The sequence below is a fragment of the Pelodiscus sinensis genome, chromosome 11 (genome assembly GCF_052426305.1).
Source record: "Pelodiscus sinensis isolate ZL-2025 chromosome 11, ASM5242630v1, whole genome shotgun sequence".
Classification (NCBI taxonomy): Eukaryota; Metazoa; Chordata; order Testudines; family Trionychidae; genus Pelodiscus; species Pelodiscus sinensis.
In genome coordinates, this window is record NC_143062.1 from 52,667,852 (window position 1) to 52,690,704 (window position 22,853).

The window sequence follows — 22,853 nt, forward strand, 5'->3', positions numbered from 1 at the left end:
AATCATAGAGTTCACAATTCTAAGGAAGGGTAGAAGGGAGAACAGCAAAATAGAGACAATGGATTTCAGGAAGGCCGATTTTAGCAAACTCAGAGAACTGGTAGGTAAGGTCTCATGGGAAGCAAGACTAAGAGGAAAAACAACAGAACAGAGTTGGCAGTTTTTCAAAAGGCCCATTATTAAGGGCCCAAAAGTAAACTATTCCACTGCGCAGGAAAGATAGAAAGTCTGGCAAAAGACCGCCTTGGCTTAACCAGATCTTACATGATCTAAAAATCAAAAAGGAGTCACATAAAAAGAAGAAACTAGAGCAAATTACAAAGGATGAATATAAGCAAACACCACCACAAGTATCAGGGGCAAGATGAGAAAGGCAAAGGCACAGAACAAGCTCGATCTAGCTAGAGACACAAAGGGAAACAAGAAGACATTCTATAAATACATTAGAAGCAGGAGGAAGACCAAGGACAGGGTAGGCCCACTGTCCAGCGAGGAGGGAGGAACAATAACAGGAAACTTGGAAATGACAGAGATGCTCAATGGCGTCTTTGGTTCGGTCTTCACCGAGAAGTCTGATGATGAAGGAACGCCTAACACAGTGAATACTAGTGGGAATGGGGTACGGTTAGAAGACAAAATAAAAAAGTTAAAAATCACCTAGAAAAGTTCGATGCCTGCAAGTCAACTGGGCCTGATGAAATGCATCCTAGAATACTCAAGGAGCTGACAGAGGAGGTATCTGGGTATTTAGCTATCATCTGTGGAAAATCATGGAAGTCAGGAGAGATTCCAGAAGACTGGAAAAGGGCAAATCTAGTGCCCATTTATAAATAGGGAAATTAGAACAACCCAGGAAACTACAGACCAGTCAGTTTAACTTCTGTGCCAGGAAATATAATGGAGCAAGTAATTAAAGAATTCATCTGCAAACACCTGGAAGAAAATAAGGTGATAGGGAACAGCCAGCATGGATTTGTAAAGAACAAATCATGTCAAACCAATCTGATAGCTTTCTTTGATAGGATAACGAGTCTTGTGGATAAGGGAGAAGTGGTGGATGTGGTATACCTAGACTTTAGTAAGGCATTTGATACGGTCCCGCATGACCTTATCATTAATAAATAGGGCAAATACAACTTAGCTGGGGCTACTATAAGGTGGGTGTATAACTGGCTGGATAACCGTTCTCAGAGAGTAGTTATTAACGGTTCACAATCCTGCTGGAAAGGTATAACCAGTGGGGTTCCACAGGGGTCTGTTCTGAGACTGGTTCTGTTCAATATCTTCATCAACGATTTAGATATTGACATAGAGATTATGCTTATTAAGTTTGCAGATGATACCAAGCTGGGAGGGGTTGCAACTGCTTTGGAGGATAGGGACATAATTCAAAATGATCTGGACAAACTGGAGAAATGGTCTAAGATAAACAGGATGAAGTTTAATAAAGACAAATGCAAAGTGCTCCACTTGGGAAGCAACAATCAGTCTCACACAACAGAATGGGAAGCAACTATCTAGGAAGGAGCCCTGAGGAAAGGGATCTAGGGGTCAGAGTGGACCACACGCTAAATATGAGTCAACAATGTGATGCTGTTGCAAAGAAAGCAAACATGGTTCTGGGCGCATGAACAGGCGTGTTGTGAGCAAGACAGGAGAAGTCATTCTTCCGCTCTGCTCTGCTCTGCGCTGGTTAGGCCTCCGTTGGGGTTTTGTGTCCAGTTCTGGGCACCTCATTTCAGAAAGATGTGGAGAAATTGGAGAGGGTCCAGAGAAGAGCAACAAGAATGATGAAAGCTCTAGAGAACAGGAGTTCTGAGGCAAGGCTGAAGGAATGGGGCTTATGTAGTTTGGAAAGAAGGCTGAGAAGGGACATGAGAGCAGTTTTTCAAGTATCTAAAGGGGTGTCACAAGGAGGAGGGAGACAAACTGTTCTCCTTGGCCTCTGAGGACAGGCCAAGCAGCAAGGGGCTTAAACTGCAGCCAGGGAGGTTTAGGTTGGCTATCAGGAAAAACTTCCTGCCTGTCAGGGTGGTCAAACACTGGGATACATTGCCCAGGAGGGTTGTGGAATCTCTGGAGATACTGAAGAGCAGTTGGACAGGCGCCTGGCAGGGACGGGCTAGGCCAGTGTCTCTCAGCCAGTGGGACGAGGGCCCTTAGGGGTGCTCGAGAGAAGTGGGGGGGACATCAACACAACTGAAACTTGGAGAAAAGGGGATCTATGTTTGAAGTTTTGTACTTCTCACACCCAAACACGCCACCCCCCCCAGCTAGGGTTAAGTTGTTTAAACAAATGTGTCACAATGGTAGGAAAAAAGGGTGTGTCTGAAACCTGTAGGGACTGGGGGCACTTACACTGGTTTCAAAAGGGGGTACTTTATAAAACAAGGCTGAGAAACACTGCTCTAGACCCTGCGGGGCAGGGAGGGAGGCCTGGACTCGACCTCTCACCGTCCCTTCCAGTTCTAGTGCTCTCTGATTCGATGGGCGCAGGAGGAGGCCTAGGATGGAGGATCTGGGCAGGAAGATGCTGGGCAGGAGGGTGTGACGCAGCGGGGGCTGTATTCACTCTTGTAGTCACTGTATTCCCTCTGTCGCTGGATTCGCTGTTTGCTTTCTTGTGTGTAGGTGATTCTACTGTCCTGTCCGAGAGAGACAGAGTGTCTGTGTGCCTCAGTTTCCCTGGGCACTGCAACACTATCTGGATGAGGAGGCCAGGCATGACTCACTGTGGAGGTATGTGGGTCTCTCATGTCCTGAGGGCTAGGTGACAGCAGATAGCACCTTTGACCGGGAATCTGCACACAGGAGGGGTGGGGCTGCTGAGAGGGCTGGGACCAGTTGCTAGGCGTGGGGGGCCAGGCGGGAACCCCCTTATCCCCAAGGTGGATTGTTCTGGCTGCTCCTGGTTCCTGTAACAAGTCGGCGCTATGCTGTTTCGATCAACAAATAACCCTTCTGTTCTACTTGCTGGCAGGGCCACACCTGACCGCAGATGGGGGTGCAGGGCCCAGGTACTGCCCCACACTCCCAGAGAGGGGGTGCATGGGAGGGGGCTGAGGATGGAGGGTCCGGGCGGGGGAGAGGGAGGGGGCTGAGGACGGAGGGTCCGGGTGGGAGGGGGGCGGGAGGGGGCTGCGGGAGGGGGCTGAGCATGGAGGGTCTGGGCGGGGGGGGTAGGAGGGGGCTGAGGATGGAGGGTCTGGGCGGGAGGGGGTGTGGGAGGGGGCTGAGGATGGAGGGTCTGGGCGGGAGGGGGTGTGGGAGGGGGCTGAGGACGGAGGTCCGGGTGGGAGGGGGGTGCAGGAGGGGGCTGAGGACGGAGGGTCCTGGCGGGGGGGGGCGGGAGGGGGCTGGCGGGGGGGCGGGGGGGGGCGGGAGGGGGCTGAGGACGGAGGGTCTGGGCGGGAGGGGGTGTGGGAGGGGGCTGAGGATGGAGGGTCTGGGCGGGAGGGGGTGTGGGAGGGGGCTGAGGACGGAGGCTCTGGGCGGGAGGGGGTGTGGGAGGGGGCTGAGGATGGAGGGTCTGGGCGGGAGGGGGTGCAGGAGGGGGGGCGGGAGGGGGCTGAGGACGGAGGCTCTGGGCGGGAGGGGGTGTGGGAGGGGGCTGAGGATGGAGGCTCTGGGCGGGAGGGAGTGCAGGAGGGGGTGGGAGGGGGCTGAGGATGGAGGGTCCTGGCGGGGGGGGTAGGAGGGGGCTGAGGATGGAGGGTCTGGGCGGGAGGGAGTGCAGGAGGGGGGGCGGGAGGGGGCTGAGGACGGAGGGTCCTGGCGGGGGGGGTGTGGGAGGGGGCTGAGGACGGAGGCTCTGGGTGGGAGGGGGTGTGGGAGGGGGCTGAGGACGGAGGGTCCTGGCGGGGGGGGGGGTAGGAGGGGGCTGAGGATGGAGGGTCTGGGCGGGAGGGGGTGTGGGAGGGGGCTGAGGATGGAGGGTCTGGGCGGGAGGGGGTGTGGGAGGGGGCTGAGGACGGAGGCTCTGGGCGGGAGGGGGTGTGGGAGGGGGCTGAGGATGGAGGGTCTGGGCGGGAGGGGTGCAGGAGGGGGCGGGAGGGGGCTGAGGACGGAGGCTCTGGGCGGGAGGGGGTGGGAGGGGGCTGAGGATGGAGGGTCCTGGCGGGGGGGTAGGAGGGGGCTGAGGATGGAGGCTCTGGGCGGGAGGGAGTGCAGGAGGGGGGGCGGGAGGGGGCTGAGGACGGAGGGTCCTGGCGGGGGGGGTAGGAGGGGGCTGAGGACGGAGGCTCTGGGTGGGAGGGGGTGTGGGAGGGGGCTGAGGACGGAGGGTCCTGGCGGGGGGGGTAGGAGGGGGCTGAGGATGGAGGGTCTGGGCGGGAGGGGGTGTGGGAGGGGGCTGAGGATGGAGGGTCTGGGCGGGAGGGGGTGTGGGAGGGGGCTGAGGACGGAGGCTCTGGGCGGGAGGGGGTGTGGGAGGGGGCTGAGGATGGAGGGTCTGGGCGGGAGGGGGTGCAGGAGGGGGGGCGGGAGGGGGCTGAGGACGGAGGCTCTGGGCGGGAGGGGGTGTGGGAGGGGGCTGAGGATGGAGGGTCCTGGCGGGGGGGGTAGGAGGGGGCTGAGGATGGAGGCTCTGGGCGGGAGGGAGTGCAGGAGGGGGGGCGGGAGGGGGCTGAGGACGGAGGCTCTGGGCGGGAGGGGGTGTGGGAGGGGGCTGCAGGAGGGGGGGCGGGAGGGGGCAGGAGGGGGGCGGGAGGGGGCTGAGGACGGAAGGGTTCTGGGGGAAGGAGCTGCAGACTCACAGCATCCTAGAATCCTAGAGCTGGCAGAGCCCTCAGGGGTCATCAAGTCCAGCCCCCTGCTCTAGGCAGGACCAATCCCAACTAAATCAACCCGGCCAGGGCTTTGTCAAGCCGAGACTTAAACACCTCAAGGGATGGAGACTCCCCCTCCCCAGGGAACCCAGCCCAGCGCTTCCCACCCGCCTAGGGAAATAGTTTTTCCTAATGTCCAACCTAGACCTCCCCCACTGCAACTTGAGCCCATTGCTCCTGGGTCTGCATCCGTCACCACTGAGAACAGCCTCTCTCCAGCCTCCTCTGGGAACTGGAGGCTGCTCTCAAATCCCCCCTCGCTCTTCTCTTCTGCAGACTGAACAAACCCAACTCCCTCAGCCTCTCCTCGTAGCTCGTGCACTCCAGCCCCCTCGGCATTTTGGTCGCCCTCCACTGGACCCTCTCCAATGTGTCCACAGCCTTTCTATAGTGGGGGCCCAGACCTGGATGCAATACTCGACGTGGCCTCCCCAAAGCCGAATAAAGGGGAATAATGACTTCTCTGCAATGCTCCTCCTAATGCTCCCCAATATGCCATTAGCCTGCTTGGCTACAAGGGCGCCCTGGTGACTCATTGTGATGTAGTGGGGGTACTGTCTGTCTTGTAACCCAGCGCTCTCTCTGGCTGTGGTTTGATTCCGGATGATTCACTCCGCACATGGATTGGCCCAGACACCCAGTCCCAGCCTGAGCAGATAAGGCAGGGAGAGACAAAGGAAGGGAGGTGGCTGGGGGGGGCGGGGGGCTGAGTCAGTCTGGGGCTGAGGAAAGCGTGAGGAGAGCAGACTAAGTCCAGGACAGAGGGGTTCAGGCCTGCAAGCCTCTTTCCGAGAGGAATAAGGCTGCCCTGGCTCCTGTGGTAACAGCGACCCTAAGCTGCGCCGTGTCTCTGGGAAACCAATGAACCTTCTACTCGACTGGCTGGCTGCGTCACATCTCGCTGCGGATGGGGTGCAGGGTGGGGGGCCCCCGACGCGCCGTCACACTCATATCCAGCGTCTCATCCTCTGTGATCCCCAGGCCCTTTTCTGCCGAACTGCTACTCGTCCATTCGGTCCCCAGCCTGGAGCCGTGCTTGGGATTCTTCCAGGCCATGACGGCTCAGAGCAGCACCACGACATGCCAGACCGAGCTGGCCCCTTGCCCTGGGTGGGTGCCCGCATGGGGCCTCTGCCCCAGAGCCGTGGCTGGCTGCATGCATGTGCACCCGTGGCCTCTGATACTCCCCAACCCGCCCTCCGGCCCCACAGCAATGCTCCAGAGCCCAGGCGGGGCGGCGCCAGGCTCACGTCCACCGCTCACCTGTGGGCATATTTCGCCAGCTTCTCCTCCTCCCAGGCCGTGTTCCCGCCCCCGAAACTTTCCCGCGCCGTGCGCTCCAGGCCCTGGGCAAGGCAAGGTCACAGCGAGAGGCCGGGCAACCCCCTGCCATGGGCCCAGCCCCGCCCCCACCCCTGCCAGGCCCCGCCCCGCCCCCACAAGGCCCCTCCCACAGGCCCGACCCCGCCCCCACTCCCACAAAGCCCCTCCCACAGGCCCCGCCCCCCGCAAGGCCCCTCCCACAGGCCCCGCCCCTACCCCCGCAAGGCTCCTCCCACAGGCCCCGCCCCCCGCAAGGCCCCTCCCACAGGCCCCTCCCACAGGCCCCGCCCCTACCCCCGCAAGGCCCCTCCCACAGGCCCCGCCCCTACCCCCGCAAGGCCCCTCCCACAGGCCCCGCCCCTACCCCCGCAAGGCTCCTCCCACAGGCCCCGCCCCTACCCCCGCAAGGCCCCTCCCACAGGCCCCGCCCCTACCCCCGCAAGGCCCCTCCCACAGGCCCCGCCCCTACCCCCGCAAGGCTCCTCCCACAGGCCCCGCCCCGCCCCCCGCAAGGCTCCTCCCACAGGCCCCGCCCCGCCCCCCGCAAGGCCCCTCCCACAGGCCCCGCCCCTACCCCCGCAAGGCCCCTCCCACAGGCCCCGCCCCTACCCCCGCAAGGCCCCTCCCACAGGCCCCGCCCCTACCCCCGCAAGGCCCCTCCCACAGGCCCCGCCCCTACCCCCGCAAGGCTCCTCCCACAGGCCCCGCCCCGCCCCCCGCAAGGCCCCTCCCACAGGCCCCGCCTCACAACGCCCCTCCCACGGGCCCCACAAGGCCCCGCCCACCTGGCGGAAGCGGGCGGCCAGCGCGCGACAGGCGCTGCAGGGCTCGGGGCGGGCGGGGCCCGGCAGCAGGAGCAGCAGCAGCGGCGGCAGCAGGAGCGCAGCGCGCGGCGCCATCTCCCTGCCCGGCCCGCAAGCCCCGCCCCTGGCACGGGCCCTTCGGCGTGACGTCACCTCCAGCGGCACGCGCCCAATCAGCGTCCTCCGCGCCGGCCGCACCTGCTCCTGCGGCAGCGCCGGCCCCGCCCACTGCCCGCACAGACGGCGCCCAGCGGCACGAGGCGAAGCAGCGACCTTTATTGGGCCGCGTCACACGGCGCGCTCGTGGCGCCGGCAGTCCTGGAGCGCGCGCTGCAGGCTGGCGCCGAGCCAGGGCGCGTGCTGGCCCAGGCGGCGCCCCCCCAGCGCCTGCAGGAAGGCGGGCAGCTGCGCGGGCAGCGCGAAGAGCGGCAGGGCGCGCAGCGGCTCGGGCACGGCGGCCGGCGGCAGCAGCTCCTCGAAGCAGGCCGCCAGGTAGCGGCCCGGCGCGCGCCCCGCCAGCACGTCGGGCAGGACGCAGTTGAGCGCGGCGGAGAAGGCGCCGGCCGGGTCCTCGGGCGGCTCCCCCGGGGCGCGGAGCAGCCACTGCCGGCAGCGGGCCACGGCGCCGCGGGACAGGAGCAGCACCACCGTGCCGCCCTCCTGCAGCGCCCGCTGCCGCTGCGCGTGCAGCCAGGCCACGGGCCCGCGGGCCTGCAGCTCCGCGCGGCTCCACAGCTCCAGGGACACCGCCAGCTGCAGCCGCGCCAGCGCGCCGGCCAGCGCGCCCACCAGGCGCTCGAAGGCGGCGTGGTCGGGCGAGTAGAGGATCAGGGCCCGCCGGCCCCGCAGCGCACCTGCGGGGACAGAGGCTGGTAGCGCCCGGGCTCCGCTCACCCCCCGCAGGGCCCCCGGCCAGGGCCCCCTCCTCAGCCCGGCTGGGCCCCTCGGCTGCAGGCACTCACCGCCCGAGCCGTAGTCCTCCTTCAGCATCCTCAGCCAGCCTGCAAGGGGGGAGCCAGAGCCACAATCTAGGGCGCGGGATGCAAACGGGGGGAGCAAAATCCACCTCCGAGGCGCGGCGGCGGCACGCTTGCCTCAGTCTGCTCCCCAGGGGGCGCTGTGGGGCAGGGAGCAGGGCAGGGCCCAGCAAGGGGCGCTCTCCCCTGGCAGAAAGGGCCAGTGCAGTGCTATGGGGCAGGGCCCAGCAGGGGGCGCGCTCCCCTGGCAGAAAGGGCCAGTGCAGTGCTATGGGGCGGGGCAGGGCCCAGCAGGGGGCGCGCTCCCCTGGCAGAAAGGGCCGGTGCAGTGCTATGGGGCAGGGCCCAGCAGGGGGCGCTCTCCCCTGGCAGAAAGGGCCGGTGCAGTGCTATGGGGCAGGGCCCAGCAGGGGGCGCTCTCCCCTGGCAGAAAGGGCCGGTGCAGTGCTATGGGGCAGGGCCCAGCAGGGGGCGCTCTCCCCTGGCAGAAAGGGCCAGTGCAGTGCTATGGGGCAGGGCAGGGCCCAGCAGGGGGCGCTCTCCCCTGGCAGAAAGGGCCAGTGCAGTGCTATGGGGCAGGGCAGGGCCCAGCAGGGGGCGCTCTCCCCTGGCAGAAAGGGCCAGTGCAGTGCTATGGGGCAGGGCAGGGCCCAGCAGGGGGCGCTCTCCCCTGGCAGAAAGGGCCAGTGCAGTGCTGTGGGGCGGGGCAGGGCCCAGCAGGGGGCACTCTCCCCTGGCAGAAAGGGCCAGTGCAGTGCTATAGGGCAGGGCCCAGCAGGGGGTGCTCTCCCCTGGCAGAAAGGGCCAGTGCAGTGCTATGGGGCAGGGCAGGGCCCAGCAGGGGGCGCTCTCCCCTGGCAGAAAGGGCCAGTGCAGTGCTATGGGGCAGGGCAGGGCCCAGCAGGGGGCGCTCTCCCCTGGCAGAAAGGGCCAGTGCAGTGCTATGGGGCGGGGCAGGGCCCAGCAGGGGGCGCTCTCCCCTGGCAGAAAGGGCCAGTGCAGTGCTATAGGGCAGGGCCCAGCAGGGGGTGCTCTCCCCTGGCAGAAAGGGCCAGTGCAGTGCTATGGGGCGGGGCAGGGCCCAGCAGGGGGTGCTCTCCCCTGGCAGAAAGGGCCAGTGCAGTGCTATGGGGCAGGGCAGGGCCCAGCAGGGGGCGCTCTCCCCTGGCAGAAAGGGCCAGTGCAGTGCTATGGGGCGGGGCAGGGCCCAGCAGGGGGCGCTCTCCCCTGGCAGAAAGGGCCAGTGCAGTGCTGTGGGGCGGGGCAGGGCCCAGCAGGGGGCACTCTCCCCTGGCAGAAAGGGCCAGTGCAGTGCTATGGGGCAGGGCAGGGCCCAGCAGGGGGCGCTCTCCCCTGGCAGAAAGGGCCAGTGCAGTGCTATGGGGCGGGGCAGGGCCCAGCAGGGGGCGCTCTCCCCTGGCAGAAAGGGCCAGTGCAGTGCTATAGGGCAGGGCCCAGCAGGGGGCGCTCTCCCCTGGCAGAAAGGGCCAGTGCAGTGCTATAGGGCAGGGCCCAGCAGGGGGCGCTCTCCCCTGGCAGAAAGGGCCAGTGCAGTGCTATGGGGCAGGGCAGGGCCCAGCAGGGGGCGCTCTCCCCTGGCAGAAAGGGCCAGTGCAGTGCTATGGGGCGGGGCAGGGCCCAGCAGGGGGTGCTCTCCCCTGGCAGAAAGGGCCAGTGCAGTGCTATGGGGCGGGGCAGGGCCCAGCAGGGGGCGCTCTCCCCTGGCAGAAAGGGCCAGTGCAGTGCTATGGGGCGGGGCAGGGCCCAGCAGGGGGTGCTCTCCCCTGGCAGAAAGGGCCAGTGCAGTGCTATGGGGCAGGGCAGGGCCCAGCAGGGGGCGCTCTCCCCTGGCAGAAAGGGCCAGTGCAGTGCTATGGGGCAGGGCAGGGCCCAGAAGGGGGCGCTCTCCCCTGGCAGAAAGGGCCAGTGCAGTGCTATGGGGCAGGGCCCAGCAGGGGGCGCTCTCCCCTGGCAGAAAGGGCTAGCTATGCCCCAGCACGGCATTGTACGCAGTGGAGAAGGGGCCGTGGCAACCCCGCAGTGCAGAGCAGTGGGGGGGGGAGGGAAGCACTGCAGTGCAGCCAGTGGGAGCTGGCTCTCACCTTTCAGATTTTCCTTCTTGAGCAGGAGCAGGAGCAGGATGCAGCAGGTGCTGAGGAGACCCCCCATCCAAACTAGCGCCCAGCGGACACGGAGATCTGCCAGGACCCAGGCCGGGTTACACACGGATCTGCCAGGACCCACCCAGCCCCCCGCCCCTCCTCACCCCGGCCCGCTGCCCAGCCCTGATCCCCCTCCCCCCACCCAACCCCCTCCCAGCCCCCTGCCCCTCCTCACCCCGGCCCGCTGCCCAGCCCTGATCCCCCTCCCCCCACCCAACCCCCTCCCAGCCCCCTGCCCCTCCTCACCCCGGCCCGCTGCCCAGCCCTGATCCCCCTCCCCCCACCCAACCCCCTCCCAGCCTCCCGCACCGCCTCACCCTGGTTCCCCTCCCTGACATACTCACACTTGTCCAGCGAGCAGGCCCAGCCCGTGCCCACAGCGCTGCCCTCAGCGTGCCAGACCTGCGGAGACAGGCACCCGTCACCGAGCTGCCAGGCTGCCCCCCCACCCGGGACCAGCCCGTGGCACTGACCTGCACGCACTGCCCCGACCGCACGTCCCACTGCAGCTGCGGCTCCAGGGCCCCCAGGCCAACGCCCTGCCAGGGAAGCAAAGGATGAACATGGCCCCAGAGCTGCGGCAGGGCCCACCCATGGCTCCTGCCCTCGGTGGAGCAGCGTGCGGAGGCGGCCTCTCACCATGCAGGTGGAGCTGGCCAGGGGGACGCAGGCACCTCGCTCCATGGCGCACAGGGTCACGTTCCCCTGCTCTCTGATCTCCATCAGCAGGAGGTCGGCCGGCCGGCCCCGTGCAGCGCCTAGCGAGAGGAGAGGCTGAAGGGGCCCCAGGTTCAGGGGAGCCCAGCCCAGCCTGAAGCAGAGATGGGGCATGGCACTTACCTTCCTGCAGGCACTGCATGAGCTGCACCTGCCCATCGCTCCTCACCTGGGGAGACAGCAGGGTCAGAGCCAGCCTGGGCCACGGACAGCTGCGCTCTGCGGGTAGGGCACCTGGGGCAGCCCAGGTCAGGAAGCAGCAACCTGAGCGCCCAGGGAGCAGCGTTGCCAGCTGGCGCTTCCTGCCCGGGGTCTCCTACCTGCACACAGAGGTTCGGATGAGCCTGCAAGGTCCGAAACTCGTGGCGACTCTGCAGGGCGGAAAGGGCCATGAGGATGTACACCCCCCAGCCCCGAGCATGTGCTGCTCCCTGCCTCCTGTGGCCCATGTCCCCTCCCCTGCCCCCTCTGGCCCATGCCCCACCAAACCCTGTTCCCTGTCGCTGCTCCCCCCCACCCCCTCTCCTGCCCCTGTGGCCCATGCCCCACCACCAAATCCCTTTCCCCATCGCTGCTCCCCCCCCACCCCCTCTCCTGCCCCTGTGGCCCATGCCCCACCACCAAATCCCTTTCCCCATCGCTGCTCCCCCCACCCCCTCTCCTGCCCCTGTGGCCCATGCCCCACCACCAAATCCCTTTCCCCATCGCTGCTCCCCCCACCCCCTCTCCTGCCCCTGTGGCCCATGCCCCACCAAACCCTGTTCCCTGTCGCTGCTCCCCCCCACCCCCTCTCCTGCCCCTGTGGCCCATGCCCCACCACCAAATCCCTTTCCCCATGGCTGCTTCCCGTGACCCATCCCCCACCTCTTTCTCCGACCCATCCCCAAGCTTTCCTGACTCATCGCCTCCACTCCTCCTCCTGCCCTGCCCATCCCCATCCCTCCTCCATACAGTTGCCCCATCTCCGCCTGCTTCCCACACGCCAGCAGACCCACTCACAGGCAGGGTGAGGGCCTGGCGCAGGTGGGGCAGCTCGTGGCAGGGCCCAGCCCTCGTCGGCCTCCAGCAGGGCATGAGTTCGGCTGGCACAGCGCACGGCACAGCCACGGAGCAGCTCAGCGTCCCTCCCGTCAGATGCAGCTTCAGCTCTGCCTGCGCCCACAGCCGGGCCCAGGCTGCAGGTTCTGCAATGGCCAAAGGCAAGGGGCTTGGCACAGGCTGTCCCGGGACACCCCTCCGCTGCCAGCCCACAGCACCCATACCCCCTTGCTGCCCACTGCAGGGACAGGCTGGCACAGCCCACTGCCCAGGGACTCAATCCCGCCCATGGCACAGAGAGCTCTCCGGCGCAGCCCCCCCTCCCCGAGACAGGCACAGCTCACCTTGCGTGAAGGGGCAGACCGTGGTCCTGGGGGGGTCCGGGATATCTGGCCAGACCTAGAGGAGACAGTGTATGGCAGGAAAAAGCAAATCCCATCCTCCTACCCCGCTCTCAGCGCCCCGCCAGCCCTCCCATTCCGCTCTGGGGATCCCCAGCTCTCAGCGCCCCGCCAGCCCCCCCATTCCGCTCTGGGGATCCCCGGCTCTCAGCGCCCCGCCAGCCCCCCCATTCCGCTCTGGGGATCCCCGGCTCTCAGTGCCCCGCCAGGTCCCCCACTCTGCTCTGGGATCCCCAGCTCTCAGTGCCCCGCCAGGTCCCCCACTCTGCTCTGGGATCCCCGGCTCTCAGCGCCCCGCCAGGCCCCCCACTCTGCTCTGGGGATCCCCGGATCTCAGTGCCCCGCCAGGCCCCCCACTCTGCTCTGGGATCCCCGGCTCTCAGCGCCCCGCCAGGCCCCCCACTCTGCTCTGGGATCCCCGGCTCTCAGCGCCCCGCCAGGTCCCCCACTCTGCTCTGGGGATCCCCGGCTCTCAGTGCCCCGCCAGGCCCCCACTCTGCTCTGGGATCCCCGGCTCTCAGTGCCCCGCCAGGCCCCCACTCTGCTCTGGGGATCCCCGGCTCTCAGCGCCCCGCCAGCCCCCCCATTCCGCTCTGGGGATCCCCAGCTCTCAGTGCCCCGCCAGGTCCCCCACTCTGCTCTGGGATCCCCGGCTCTCAGTGCCCCGCCAGGTCCCCCACTCTGCTCTGGGATCCCCGGCTCTCAGCGCCCCGCCAGGTCCCCCACTCTGCTCTGGGGATCCCCGGCTCTCAGCGCCCCGCCAGGCCCCCCACTCTGCTCTGGGGATCCCCGGCTCTCAGCGCCCCGCCAGGTCCCCCACTCTGCTCTGGGGATCCCCGGCTCTCAGTGCCCCTCCAGGCCCCCCCACTCTGCTCTGGGGATCCCCGGCTCTCAGTGCCCCTCCAGGCCCCCCCACTCTGCTCTGGGATCCCCGGCTCTCAGCGCCCCGCCAGGCCCCCCACTCTGCTCTGGGGATCCCCGGCTCTCAGCGCCCCGCCAGGCCCCCCACTCTGCTCTGGGATCCCCGGCTCTCAGCGCCCCGCCAGGCCCCCCATTCCGCTCTGGGGATCCCCGGCTCTCAGCGCCCCGCCAGGTCCCCCACTCTGCTCTGGGATCCCCGGCTCTCAGTGCCCCGCCAGGTCCCCCACTCTGCTCTGGGATCCCCGGCTCTCAGCGCCCCGCCAGGTCCCCCACTCTGCTCTGGGATCCCCGGCTCTCAGCGCCCCGCCAGGCCCCCCATTCCGCTCTGGGGATCCCCGGCTCTCAGCGCCCCGCCAGGCCCCCCACTCTGCTCTGGGATCCCCGGCTCTCAGTGCCCCGCCAGGCCCCCACTCTGCTCTGGGATCCCCGGCTCTCAGTGCCCCGCCAGGCCCCCACTCTGCTCTGGGATCCCCGGCTCTCAGCGCCCCGCCAGGCCCCCCACTCTGCTCTGGGGATCCCCCAGCTCTCAGCACCCCGCCAGGCCCCCCCACTCTGCTCTGGGATCCCCGGCTCTCAGCGCCCCGCCAGGCCCCCCATTCCGCTCTGGGGATCCCCGGCTCTCAGTGCCCCGCCAGGCCCCCCACTCTGCTCTGGGATCCCCGGCTCTCAGTGCCCCGCCAGGCCCCCACTCTGCTCTGGGATCCCCGGCTCTCAGCGCCCCGCCAGGCCCCCCATTCCGCTCTGGGGATCCCCGGCTCTCAGTGCCCCGCCAGGCCCCCCACTCTGCTCTGGGGATCCCCCAGCTCTCAGCGCCCCGCCAGGCCCCCCACTCTGCTCTGGGATCCCCGGCTCTCAGCGCCCCGCCAGGCCCCCCCATTCCGCTCTGGGGATCCCCCGGCTCTCAGTGCCCCGCCAGGCCCCCCCATTCTGCTCTGGGATCCCCGGCTCTCAGCGCCCCGCCAGGCCCCCCCATTCTTTGATAGGATAACGAGCCTTGTGGATAAGGGAGAAGCGGTGGATGTCATATACCTAGACTTTAGTAAGGCATTTGATACGGTCTCGCATGATATTCTTATTGATAAACTAGGCAAATATAACTTCGATAGGGCCACGATAAGGTGGGTGCATAATTGGCTGGATAACCGTAGTCAGAGAGTTGTTGTTAACGGTGCTAAATCCTGCTGGAAAGGGATAACAAGTGGAGTTCCTCAAGGGTCTGTTTTGGGACCCGTACTGTTCAATATCTTCATCAATGATGTAGATATTGGGATAGAGAGTACGCTTATTAAGTTTGCAGATGATACCAAACTGGGTGGGGTTACGACTTCTTTGGAGGATAGGGACATAATTCAAAATGACCTTAGCAAGTTAGAGAAAAGGTCAGAGGTAAACAGGATGAGGTTTAATAAAGAGAAATGCAAAGTGCTCCACTTAGGAAGGAACAATCAGTTCCATACATACAAGATGGGAAGCGACTGTCTAGGAAGGAGCATGGCGGAAAGGGATCTAGGGGTCATAGTGGACCACAAGTTGAATATGAGTCAACAGTGTGATGCTGTTGCCAAAAAAGCAAATATGATTCTAGGTTGTATCAACAGGTGTGTTGTAAGCAAAACTCGTGACGTCATTCTGCCGCTCTACTCTGCACTAGTTAGGCCTCAGCTGGAGTACTGTGTCCAGTTCTGGGCGCCACATTTCAAGAAAGATGTGGAGAAATTGGAAAGGGTACAGAGAAGAGCGACAAGAATGATTAAAGGTCTAGAGAACATGACCTATGAAGCCAGGCTTCGTGAACTGGGCTTGTTTAGTTTGGAAAAAAGAAGATGAAGGGGGGACATGATAGCGGTTTTCAAATATCTAAAAGGGTATCACAAGGAGGAAGGAGAAAATTTGTTCCTCTTGGTTTCTGAGGACAGGACAAGGAGTAATGGGCTTAAAGTGCAGCAGGGGAGGTTTAGATTGGACATTAGGAAAAAATTCCTAACTGTCAGGGTGGTCAAATATTGGAATAAATTGCCAAGGGAGGCGGTGGAATCTCCCTCTCTGGAGATATTTAAGAACAGGTTAGATAGACATCTGTCAGGGATGGTGTAGACGGAGCTTGATCCTGCCTTGAGGGCGGGGGGCTGGACTCGATGACCTCTTGAGGTCCCTTCCAGTCCTATTATTCTATGATTCCGCTCTGGGCTCCCCAGCTCTTAGCGCCCTGCCAGGCCTTACCTGCAAGCAGAGGCAGGGCAGTAGCTGGGCAGAGGGCAGGCTGTAGTTCTGGGTCCCCTGCTGCAGACAGGAACAGAGCAGACACTGGTCACCCGCCCGCCAGCTCCCAGCCTGGCATCCCCTCGCTGCCCTGCCACTGCCACATGGCCCCCCAGGGAGAGGCAGGGGCAGCGCCCCGCGGCACAGGGCAGAAAGGGCTAATTCCAGCTGCTGGCAATGCTCGGACAGGACCCTGGCTTCTAGCCCTGGGATCACAGCTCTGCCCCCCACCCCTGGAGAGCTAGAGGCTTCTTGGCTGGGCCATCGGGTGGGGCGGGAGTGAAGGACACAAGGCAGAAGGGCTCTGGGCAGGCCCCACACTCACCTCTTTCCGGAGTCCCTTAGATCCATGGGTCTGGTTCCAATAGAACCACACGGTGAAATTCTGAGCCACAGGCACCTCCTGCAACTGCACCACCACGTACTCCAGCCCCACGGAGACCTGCAGCCGGGGCACTGCCAGGGACAGTGAGCGCCAGCCAGCCAGAGAGCCCTCAGGGACCCTCGCCCGGTCCAGAGAACCCCTGCCCCCACTGGCACCCCTCCCCCGCCCGGTCCAGAGAACCCCCCAGTGTCCCCCGCCCAGTCCAGAGAACCCCCGCCCCCACTGGCACCCCTCCCCCGCCCGGTCCAGAGAACCCCCCAGTGTCCCCCGCCCAGTCCAGAGAACCCCCGCCCCCACTGGCACCCCTCCCCCGCCCGGTCCAGAGAACCCCCCAGTGACCCCCGCCCAGTCCAGAGAACCCCTGCCCCCACTTGCACCCCTCCCCCGCCTGGTCCAGAGAACCCCTGCTCCCACTGGCACCCCTCCCTCACCTGGCCCAGAGAACCCCCCAGGGACCCCCGCCCAGCCCAGGGACCCTGCCCGCACTGGAACCCCTCCCCTGCCCAGTCTGGAGAGCCCCGAGGGACCTCAAGACTATAGCACCCAGCAATCACCCTCGCCGTGGCCTCAGTGGTGACCCCCAAGTTGCCTGTGCCCAGCTTTGGCAGAGCAGGGGGGGGAACAGGCCGGCTGCCAGGTCCAGGGTACCCCGTGAGCACCACCTGGAATGGGGGCGCACCTGCTGGGGCTTCATCTCCCACAGACCCCCCGGCAAGGGGGCCGTGAACCAGCGACAAGCTCTTACCCTGGCATGGCCGCATGGCGCCCTGTGCTGCAGGCCAGGAACAGTCTGTGGGGCAGACAGGGAGGGGTCAGCAAGCCGGGTGGGCAGCGAAAGGGCCAGCAGCCCCAGGGGCTGTGCCGCATTGCGGGCGCTCACCTGGCACACGGTGCATCTGGCTCAGGGCCTCCTGGTGCCGGGGGCTCGTGTAGGACGTGAGGTGCACCTCTCCTTGCAGGGCTGCCTCGAAACAGTGAAACCACACGGAGCCCTGGGGAGCAGGGCCCTCAGCCAGAGCCGGTCCAGCCCCCTTCCCCGGGGAGCAGGGCCCTCAGCCAGAGCCGGTCCAGCCCCCCTTCCCCGGGGAGCAGGGCCCTCAGCCAGAGCCGGTCCAGCCCCCCTTCCCCGGGGAGCAGGGCCCTCAGCCAGAGCCGGCCCAGCCCCCTTCCCCGGGGAGCAGGGCCCTCAGCCGGGGCCGGCCCAGCCCCCTTCCCCAGGGAGCAGGGCCCTCAGCCGGGGCCGGTCCAGCCCCCTTCCCCGGGGAGCAGGGCCCTCAGCCAGAGCCGGCCCAGCCCCCCTTCCCCGGGGAGCAGGGCCCTCAGCCAGAGCCGGTCCAGCCCCCTTCCCCGGGGAGCAGGGCCCTCAGCCAGAGCCGGTCCAGCCCCCTTCCCCAGGGAGCAGGGCCCTCAGCCAGAGCCGGCCCAGCCCCCCTTCCCCAGGGAGCAGGGCCCTCAGCCAGAGCCGGTCCAGCCCCCCTTCCCCAGGGAGCAGGGCCCTCAGCCAGGCCAGCCCAGCCCCCTTCCCCGGGGAGAAAGGCCCCCAGCCAGAGCCGGCCCAGCCCCCCTTCCCCAGGGAGCAGGGCCCTCAGCCAGGCCAGCCCAGCCCCCTTCCCCGGGGAGAAAGGCCCCCAGCCAGAGCCGGTCCAGCCCCCCTTCCCCAGGGAGCAGGGCCCTCAGCCAGGCCAGCCCAGCCCCCTTCCCCGGGGAGCAGGGCCCTCAGCCAGGCCAGCCCAGCCCCCTTCCCCGGGGAGAAAGGCCCCCAGCCAGAGCCGACCCAGCCCCCCTTCCCCGGGGAGAAAGGCCCCCAGCCAGAGCCGGCCCAGCCCCCTTCCCCGGGGAGAAAGGCCCCCAGCCAGAGCCGGCCCAGCCCCCTTCCCCGGGGAGAAAGGCCCCCAGCCAGAGCCGGCCCAGCCCCCTTCCCCGGGGAGAAAGGCCCCCAGCCAGAGCCGACCCAGCCCCCCTTCCCCGGGGAGAAAGGCCCCCAGCCAGAGCCGGCCCAGCCCCCTTCCCCGGGGAGCAGGGCCCTCAGCCAGAGCCGGCCCAGCCCCCTTCCCTGGGGAGAAAGGCCCCCAGCCAGAGCCGGCCCAGCCCCCTTCCCCGGGGAGAAAGGCCCCCAGCCAGAGCCGACCCAGCCCCCCTTCCCCGGGGAGAAAGGCCCCCAGCCAGAGCCGACCCAGCCCCCCTTCCCCGGGGAGAAAGGCCCCCAGCCAGAGCCGGCCCAGCCCCCTTCCCCGGGGAGAAAGGCCCCCAGCCAGAGCCGGCCCAGCCCCCCTTCCCCGGGGAGAAAGGCCCCCAGCCAGAGCCGGCCCAGCCCCCCTTCCCCGGGGAGAAAGGCCCCCAGCCAGAGCCGGCCCAGCCCCCCTTCCCCGGGGAGAAAGGCCCCCAGCCAGAGCCGACCCAGCCCCCCTTCCCCGGGGAGAAAGGCCCCCAGCCAGAGCCAGCCCAGCCCCCCTTCCCCGGGGAGAAAGGCCCCCAGCCAGAGCCGACCCAGCCCCCTTCCCCGGGGAGAAAGGCCCCCAGCCAGAGCCAGCCCAGCCCCCCTTCCCCGGGGAGAAAGGCCCCCAGCCAGAGCCGACCCAGCCCCCTTCCCCGGGGAGAAAGGCCCCCAGCCAGAGCCGACCCAGCCCCCCTTCCCCGGGGAGAAAGGCCCCCAGCCAGAGCCAGCCCAGCCCCCCTTCCCCGGGGAGAAAGGCCCCCAGCCAGAGCCAGCCCAGCCCCCCTTCCCCGGGGAGAAAGGCCCCCAGCCAGAGCCGACCCAGCCCCCTTCCCCGGGGAGAAAGGCCCCCAGCCAGAGCCGACCCAGCCCCCCTTCCCCGGGGAGAAAGGCCCCCAGCCAGAGCCGACCCAGCCCCCTTCCCCGGGGAGAAAGGCCCCCAGCCAGAGCCGACCCAGCCCCCCTTCCCCGGGGAGAAAGGACCCCAGCCAGAGCCGACCCAGCCCCCTTCCCCGGGGAGAAAGGCCCCCAGCCAGAGCCGGTCCAGCCCCCTTCCCCGGGGAGAAAGGCCCCCAGCCAGAGCCGGCCCAGCCCCCTTCCCCGGGGAGAAAGGCCCCCAGCCAGAGCCGACCCAGCCCCCTTCCCCGGGGAGAAAGGCCCCCAGCCAGAGCCAGCCCAGCCCCCCTTCCCCGGGGAGAAAGGCCCCCAGCCAGAGCCGGCCCAGCCCCCCTTCCCCGGGGAGAAAGGCCCCCAGCCAGAGCCGGCCCAGCCCCCCTTCCCCGGGGAGAAAGGCCCCCAGCCAGAGCCGGCCCAGCCCCCCTTCCCCGGGGAGAAAGGCCCCCAGCCAGAGCCGGCCCAGCCCCCCTTCCCCGGGGAGAAAGGCCCCCAGCCAGAGCCGGCCCAGCCCCCCTTCCCCGGGGAGAAAGGCCCCCAGCCAGAGCCGGCCCAGCCCCCCTTCCCCGGGGAGAAAGGCCCCCAGCCAGAGCCGGCCCAGCCCCCCTTCCCCGGGGAGAAAGGCCCCCAGCCAGAGCCGGCCCAGCCCCCCTTCCCCGGGGAGAAAGGCCCCCAGCCAGAGCCGGCCCAGCCCCCCTTCCCCGGGGAGAAAGGCCCCCAGCCAGAGCCGGCCCAGCCCCCCTTCCCCGGGGAGAAAGGCCCCCAGCCAGAGCCGGCCCAGCCCCCCTTCCCCGGGGAGAAAGGCCCCCAGCCAGAGCCGGCCCAGCCCCCCTTCCCCGGGGAGAAAGGCCCCCAGCCAGAGCCGGCCCAGCCCCCCTTCCCCGGGGAGAAAGGCCCCCAGCCAGAGCCGGCCCAGCCCCCCTTCCCCGGGGAGAAAGGCCCCCAGCCAGAGCCGGCCCAGCCCCCCTTCCCCGGGGAGAAAGGCCCCCAGCCAGAGCCGGCCCAGCCCCCCTTCCCCGGGGAGAAAGGCCCCCAGCCAGAGCCGGCCCAGCCCCCCTTCCCCAGGGAGCAGGGCCCTCAGCCAGAGCCGGTCCAGCCCCCTTCCCCGGGGAGCAGGGCCCTCAGCCAGAGCCGGTCCAGCCCCCTTCCCCAGGGAGCAGGGCCCTCAGCCAGAGCCGGCCCAGCCCCCCTTCCCCAGGGAGCAGGGCCCTCAGCCAGAGCCGGTCCAGCCCCCCTTCCCCAGGGAGCAGGGCCCTCAGCCAGGCCAGCCCAGCCCCCTTCCCCGGGGAGAAAGGCCCCCAGCCAGAGCCGGCCCAGCCCCCCTTCCCCAGGGAGCAGGGCCCTCAGCCAGGCCAGCCCAGCCCCCTTCCCCGGGGAGAAAGGCCCCCAGCCAGAGCCGGTCCAGCCCCCCTTCCCCAGGGAGCAGGGCCCTCAGCCAGGCCAGCCCAGCCCCCTTCCCCGGGGAGCAGGGCCCTCAGCCAGGCCAGCCCAGCCCCCTTCCCCGGGGAGAAAGGCCCCCAGCCAGAGCCGACCCAGCCCCCCTTCCCCGGGGAGAAAGGCCCCCAGCCAGAGCCGGCCCAGCCCCCTTCCCCGGGGAGAAAGGCCCCCAGCCAGAGCCGGCCCAGCCCCCTTCCCCGGGGAGAAAGGCCCCCAGCCAGAGCCGGCCCAGCCCCCTTCCCCGGGGAGAAAGGCCCCCAGCCAGAGCCGACCCAGCCCCCCTTCCCCGGGGAGAAAGGCCCCCAGCCAGAGCCGGCCCAGCCCCCTTCCCCGGGGAGCAGGGCCCTCAGCCAGAGCCGGCCCAGCCCCCTTCCCTGGGGAGAAAGGCCCCCAGCCAGAGCCGGCCCAGCCCCCTTCCCCGGGGAGAAAGGCCCCCAGCCAGAGCCGACCCAGCCCCCCTTCCCCGGGGAGAAAGGCCCCCAGCCAGAGCCGACCCAGCCCCCCTTCCCCGGGGAGAAAGGCCCCCAGCCAGAGCCGGCCCAGCCCCCTTCCCCGGGGAGAAAGGCCCCCAGCCAGAGCCGGCCCAGCCCCCCTTCCCCGGGGAGAAAGGCCCCCAGCCAGAGCCGGCCCAGCCCCCCTTCCCCGGGGAGAAAGGCCCCCAGCCAGAGCCGGCCCAGCCCCCCTTCCCCGGGGAGAAAGGCCCCCAGCCAGAGCCGACCCAGCCCCCCTTCCCCGGGGAGAAAGGCCCCCAGCCAGAGCCAGCCCAGCCCCCCTTCCCCGGGGAGAAAGGCCCCCAGCCAGAGCCGACCCAGCCCCCTTCCCCGGGGAGAAAGGCCCCCAGCCAGAGCCAGCCCAGCCCCCCTTCCCCGGGGAGAAAGGCCCCCAGCCAGAGCCGACCCAGCCCCCTTCCCCGGGGAGAAAGGCCCCCAGCCAGAGCCGACCCAGCCCCCCTTCCCCGGGGAGAAAGGCCCCCAGCCAGAGCCAGCCCAGCCCCCCTTCCCCGGGGAGAAAGGCCCCCAGCCAGAGCCAGCCCAGCCCCCCTTCCCCGGGGAGAAAGGCCCCCAGCCAGAGCCGACCCAGCCCCCTTCCCCGGGGAGAAAGGCCCCCAGCCAGAGCCGACCCAGCCCCCCTTCCCCGGGGAGAAAGGCCCCCAGCCAGAGCCGACCCAGCCCCCTTCCCCGGGGAGAAAGGACCCCAGCCAGAGCCGACCCAGCCCCCCTTCCCCGGGGAGAAAGGACCCCAGCCAGAGCCGACCCAGCCCCCTTCCCCGGGGAGAAAGGCCCCCAGCCAGAGCCGGTCCAGCCCCCTTCCCCGGGGAGAAAGGCCCCCAGCCAGAGCCGACCCAGCCCCCTTCCCCGGGGAGAAAGGCCCCCAGCCAGAGCCAGCCCAGCCCCCCTTCCCCGGGGAGAAAGGCCCCCAGCCAGAGCCGGCCCAGCCCCCCTTCCCCGGGGAGAAAGGCCCCCAGCCGGCCCAGCCCCCCTTCCCCGGGGAGAAAGGCCCCCAGCCAGAGCCGGCCCAGCCCCCCTTCCCCGGGGAGAAAGGCCCCCAGCCAGAGCCGGCCCAGCCCCCCTTCCCCGGGGAGAAAGGCCCCCAGCCAGAGCCGGCCCAGCCCCCCTTCCCCGGGGAGAAAGGCCCCCAGCCAGAGCCGGCCCAGCCCCCCTTCCCCGGGGAGAAAGGCCCCCAGCCAGAGCCGGCCCAGCCCCCCTTCCCCGGGGAGAAAGGCCCCCAGCCAGAGCCGGCCCAGCCCCCCTTCCCCGGGGAGAAAGGCCCCCAGCCAGAGCCGGCCCAGCCCCCCTTCCCCGGGGAGAAAGGCCCCCAGCCAGAGCCGGCCCAGCCCCCCTTCCCCGGGGAGAAAGGCCCCCAGCCAGAGCCAGCCCAGCCCCCCTTCCCCGGGGAGAAAGGCCCCCAGCCAGAGCCAGCCCAGCCCCCCTTCCCCGGGGAGAAAGGCCCCCAGCCAGAGCCGGCCCAGCCCCCCTTCCCCGGGGAGAAAGGCCCCCAGCCAGAGCCGGCCCAGCCCCCCTTCCCCGGGGAGAAAGGCCCCCAGCCAGAGCCGGCCCAGCCCCCCTTCCCCGGGGAGAAAGGCCCCCAGCCAGAGCCGGCCCAGCCCCCCTTCCCCGGGGAGAAAGGCCCCCAGCCAGAGCCGGCCCAGCCCCCCTTCCCTGGGGAGAAAGGCCCCCAGCCAGAGCCGACCCAGCCCCCCTTCCCCGGGGAGAAAGGCCCCCAGCCAGAGCCAGCCCAGCCCCCCTTCCCCGGGGAGAAAGGCCCCCAGCCAGAGCCGGCCCAGCCCCCTTCCCCGGGGAGAAAGGCCCCCAGCCAGAGCCGGTCCAGCCCCCCTTCCCCGGGGAGAAAGGCCCCCAGCCAGAGCCGACCCAGCCCCCCTTCCCCGGGGAGAAAGGCCCCCAGCCAGAGCCGGCCCAGCCCCCTTCCCCGGGGAGAAAGGCCCCCAGCCAGAGCCGACCCAGCCCCCTTCCCCGGGGAGAAAGGCCCCCAGCCAGAGCCGACCCAGCCCCCCTTCCCTGGGGAGAAAGGCCCCCAGCCAGAGCCGACCCAGCCCCCTTCCCCGGGGAGAAAGGCCCCCAGCCAGAGCCGACCCAGCCCCCCTTCCCTGGGGAGAAAGGCCCCCAGCCAGAGCCGACCCAGCCCCCCTTCCCTGGGGAGAAAGGCCCCCAGCCAGAGCTGGCCCAGCCCCCCTTCCCCGGGGAGAAAGGCCCCCAGCCAGAGCCGACCCAGCCCCCTTCCCCGGGGAGCAGGGCCCCCAGCCAGAGCCAGCCCAGCCC

At 68.3% G+C, this 22,853-nt stretch overlaps 2 protein-coding genes across 3 annotated transcripts in view; both read right to left on the minus strand.

Annotated features, from left to right (window-relative positions):
- CRELD1 (CRELD disulfide isomerase 1) overlaps positions 1-7,186 on the minus strand; it is a 35,275-nt gene extending 28,089 nt beyond the window's left edge. Inside the window, exons 1-2 of the mRNA XM_075917364.2 lie at positions 6,935-7,186; positions 6,090-6,172 (exon numbers count right to left, since the gene is read on the minus strand). Of these exons, the coding sequence (XP_075773479.2) occupies positions 6,090-6,172; positions 6,935-7,048 (197 nt within the window). The 5' untranslated portion in view covers positions 7,049-7,186. The remainder of the gene's footprint in view (positions 1-6,089; positions 6,173-6,934) is intronic.
- A 21-nt stretch (positions 7,187-7,207) lies between these two features.
- The window catches only part of IL17RC (interleukin 17 receptor C), a 31,673-nt gene continuing 16,027 nt past the window's right edge, over positions 7,208-22,853 (minus strand). The window contains exons 6-19 of one of the 2 annotated variants that reach the window (XM_089781312.1): positions 16,693-16,804; positions 16,492-16,602; positions 15,753-15,883; positions 15,389-15,448; positions 12,191-12,245; positions 11,808-11,992; positions 11,129-11,179; positions 10,932-10,977; positions 10,731-10,849; positions 10,565-10,630; positions 10,436-10,493; positions 10,032-10,127; positions 7,915-7,953; positions 7,208-7,806 (exon numbers count right to left, since the gene is read on the minus strand). In XM_089781312.1, the coding sequence (XP_089637438.1) occupies positions 7,241-7,806; positions 7,915-7,953; positions 10,032-10,127; positions 10,436-10,493; positions 10,565-10,630; positions 10,731-10,849; positions 10,932-10,977; positions 11,129-11,179; positions 11,808-11,992; positions 12,191-12,245; positions 15,389-15,448; positions 15,753-15,883; positions 16,492-16,602; positions 16,693-16,804 (1,695 nt within the window). In that variant the 3' untranslated portion in view covers positions 7,208-7,240. The remainder of the gene's footprint in view (positions 7,807-7,914; positions 7,954-10,031; positions 10,128-10,435; positions 10,494-10,564; positions 10,631-10,730; positions 10,850-10,931; positions 10,978-11,128; positions 11,180-11,807; positions 11,993-12,190; positions 12,246-15,388; positions 15,449-15,752; positions 15,884-16,491; positions 16,603-16,692; positions 16,805-22,853) is intronic. The other variant, XM_089781313.1, reaches the window with a different exon arrangement.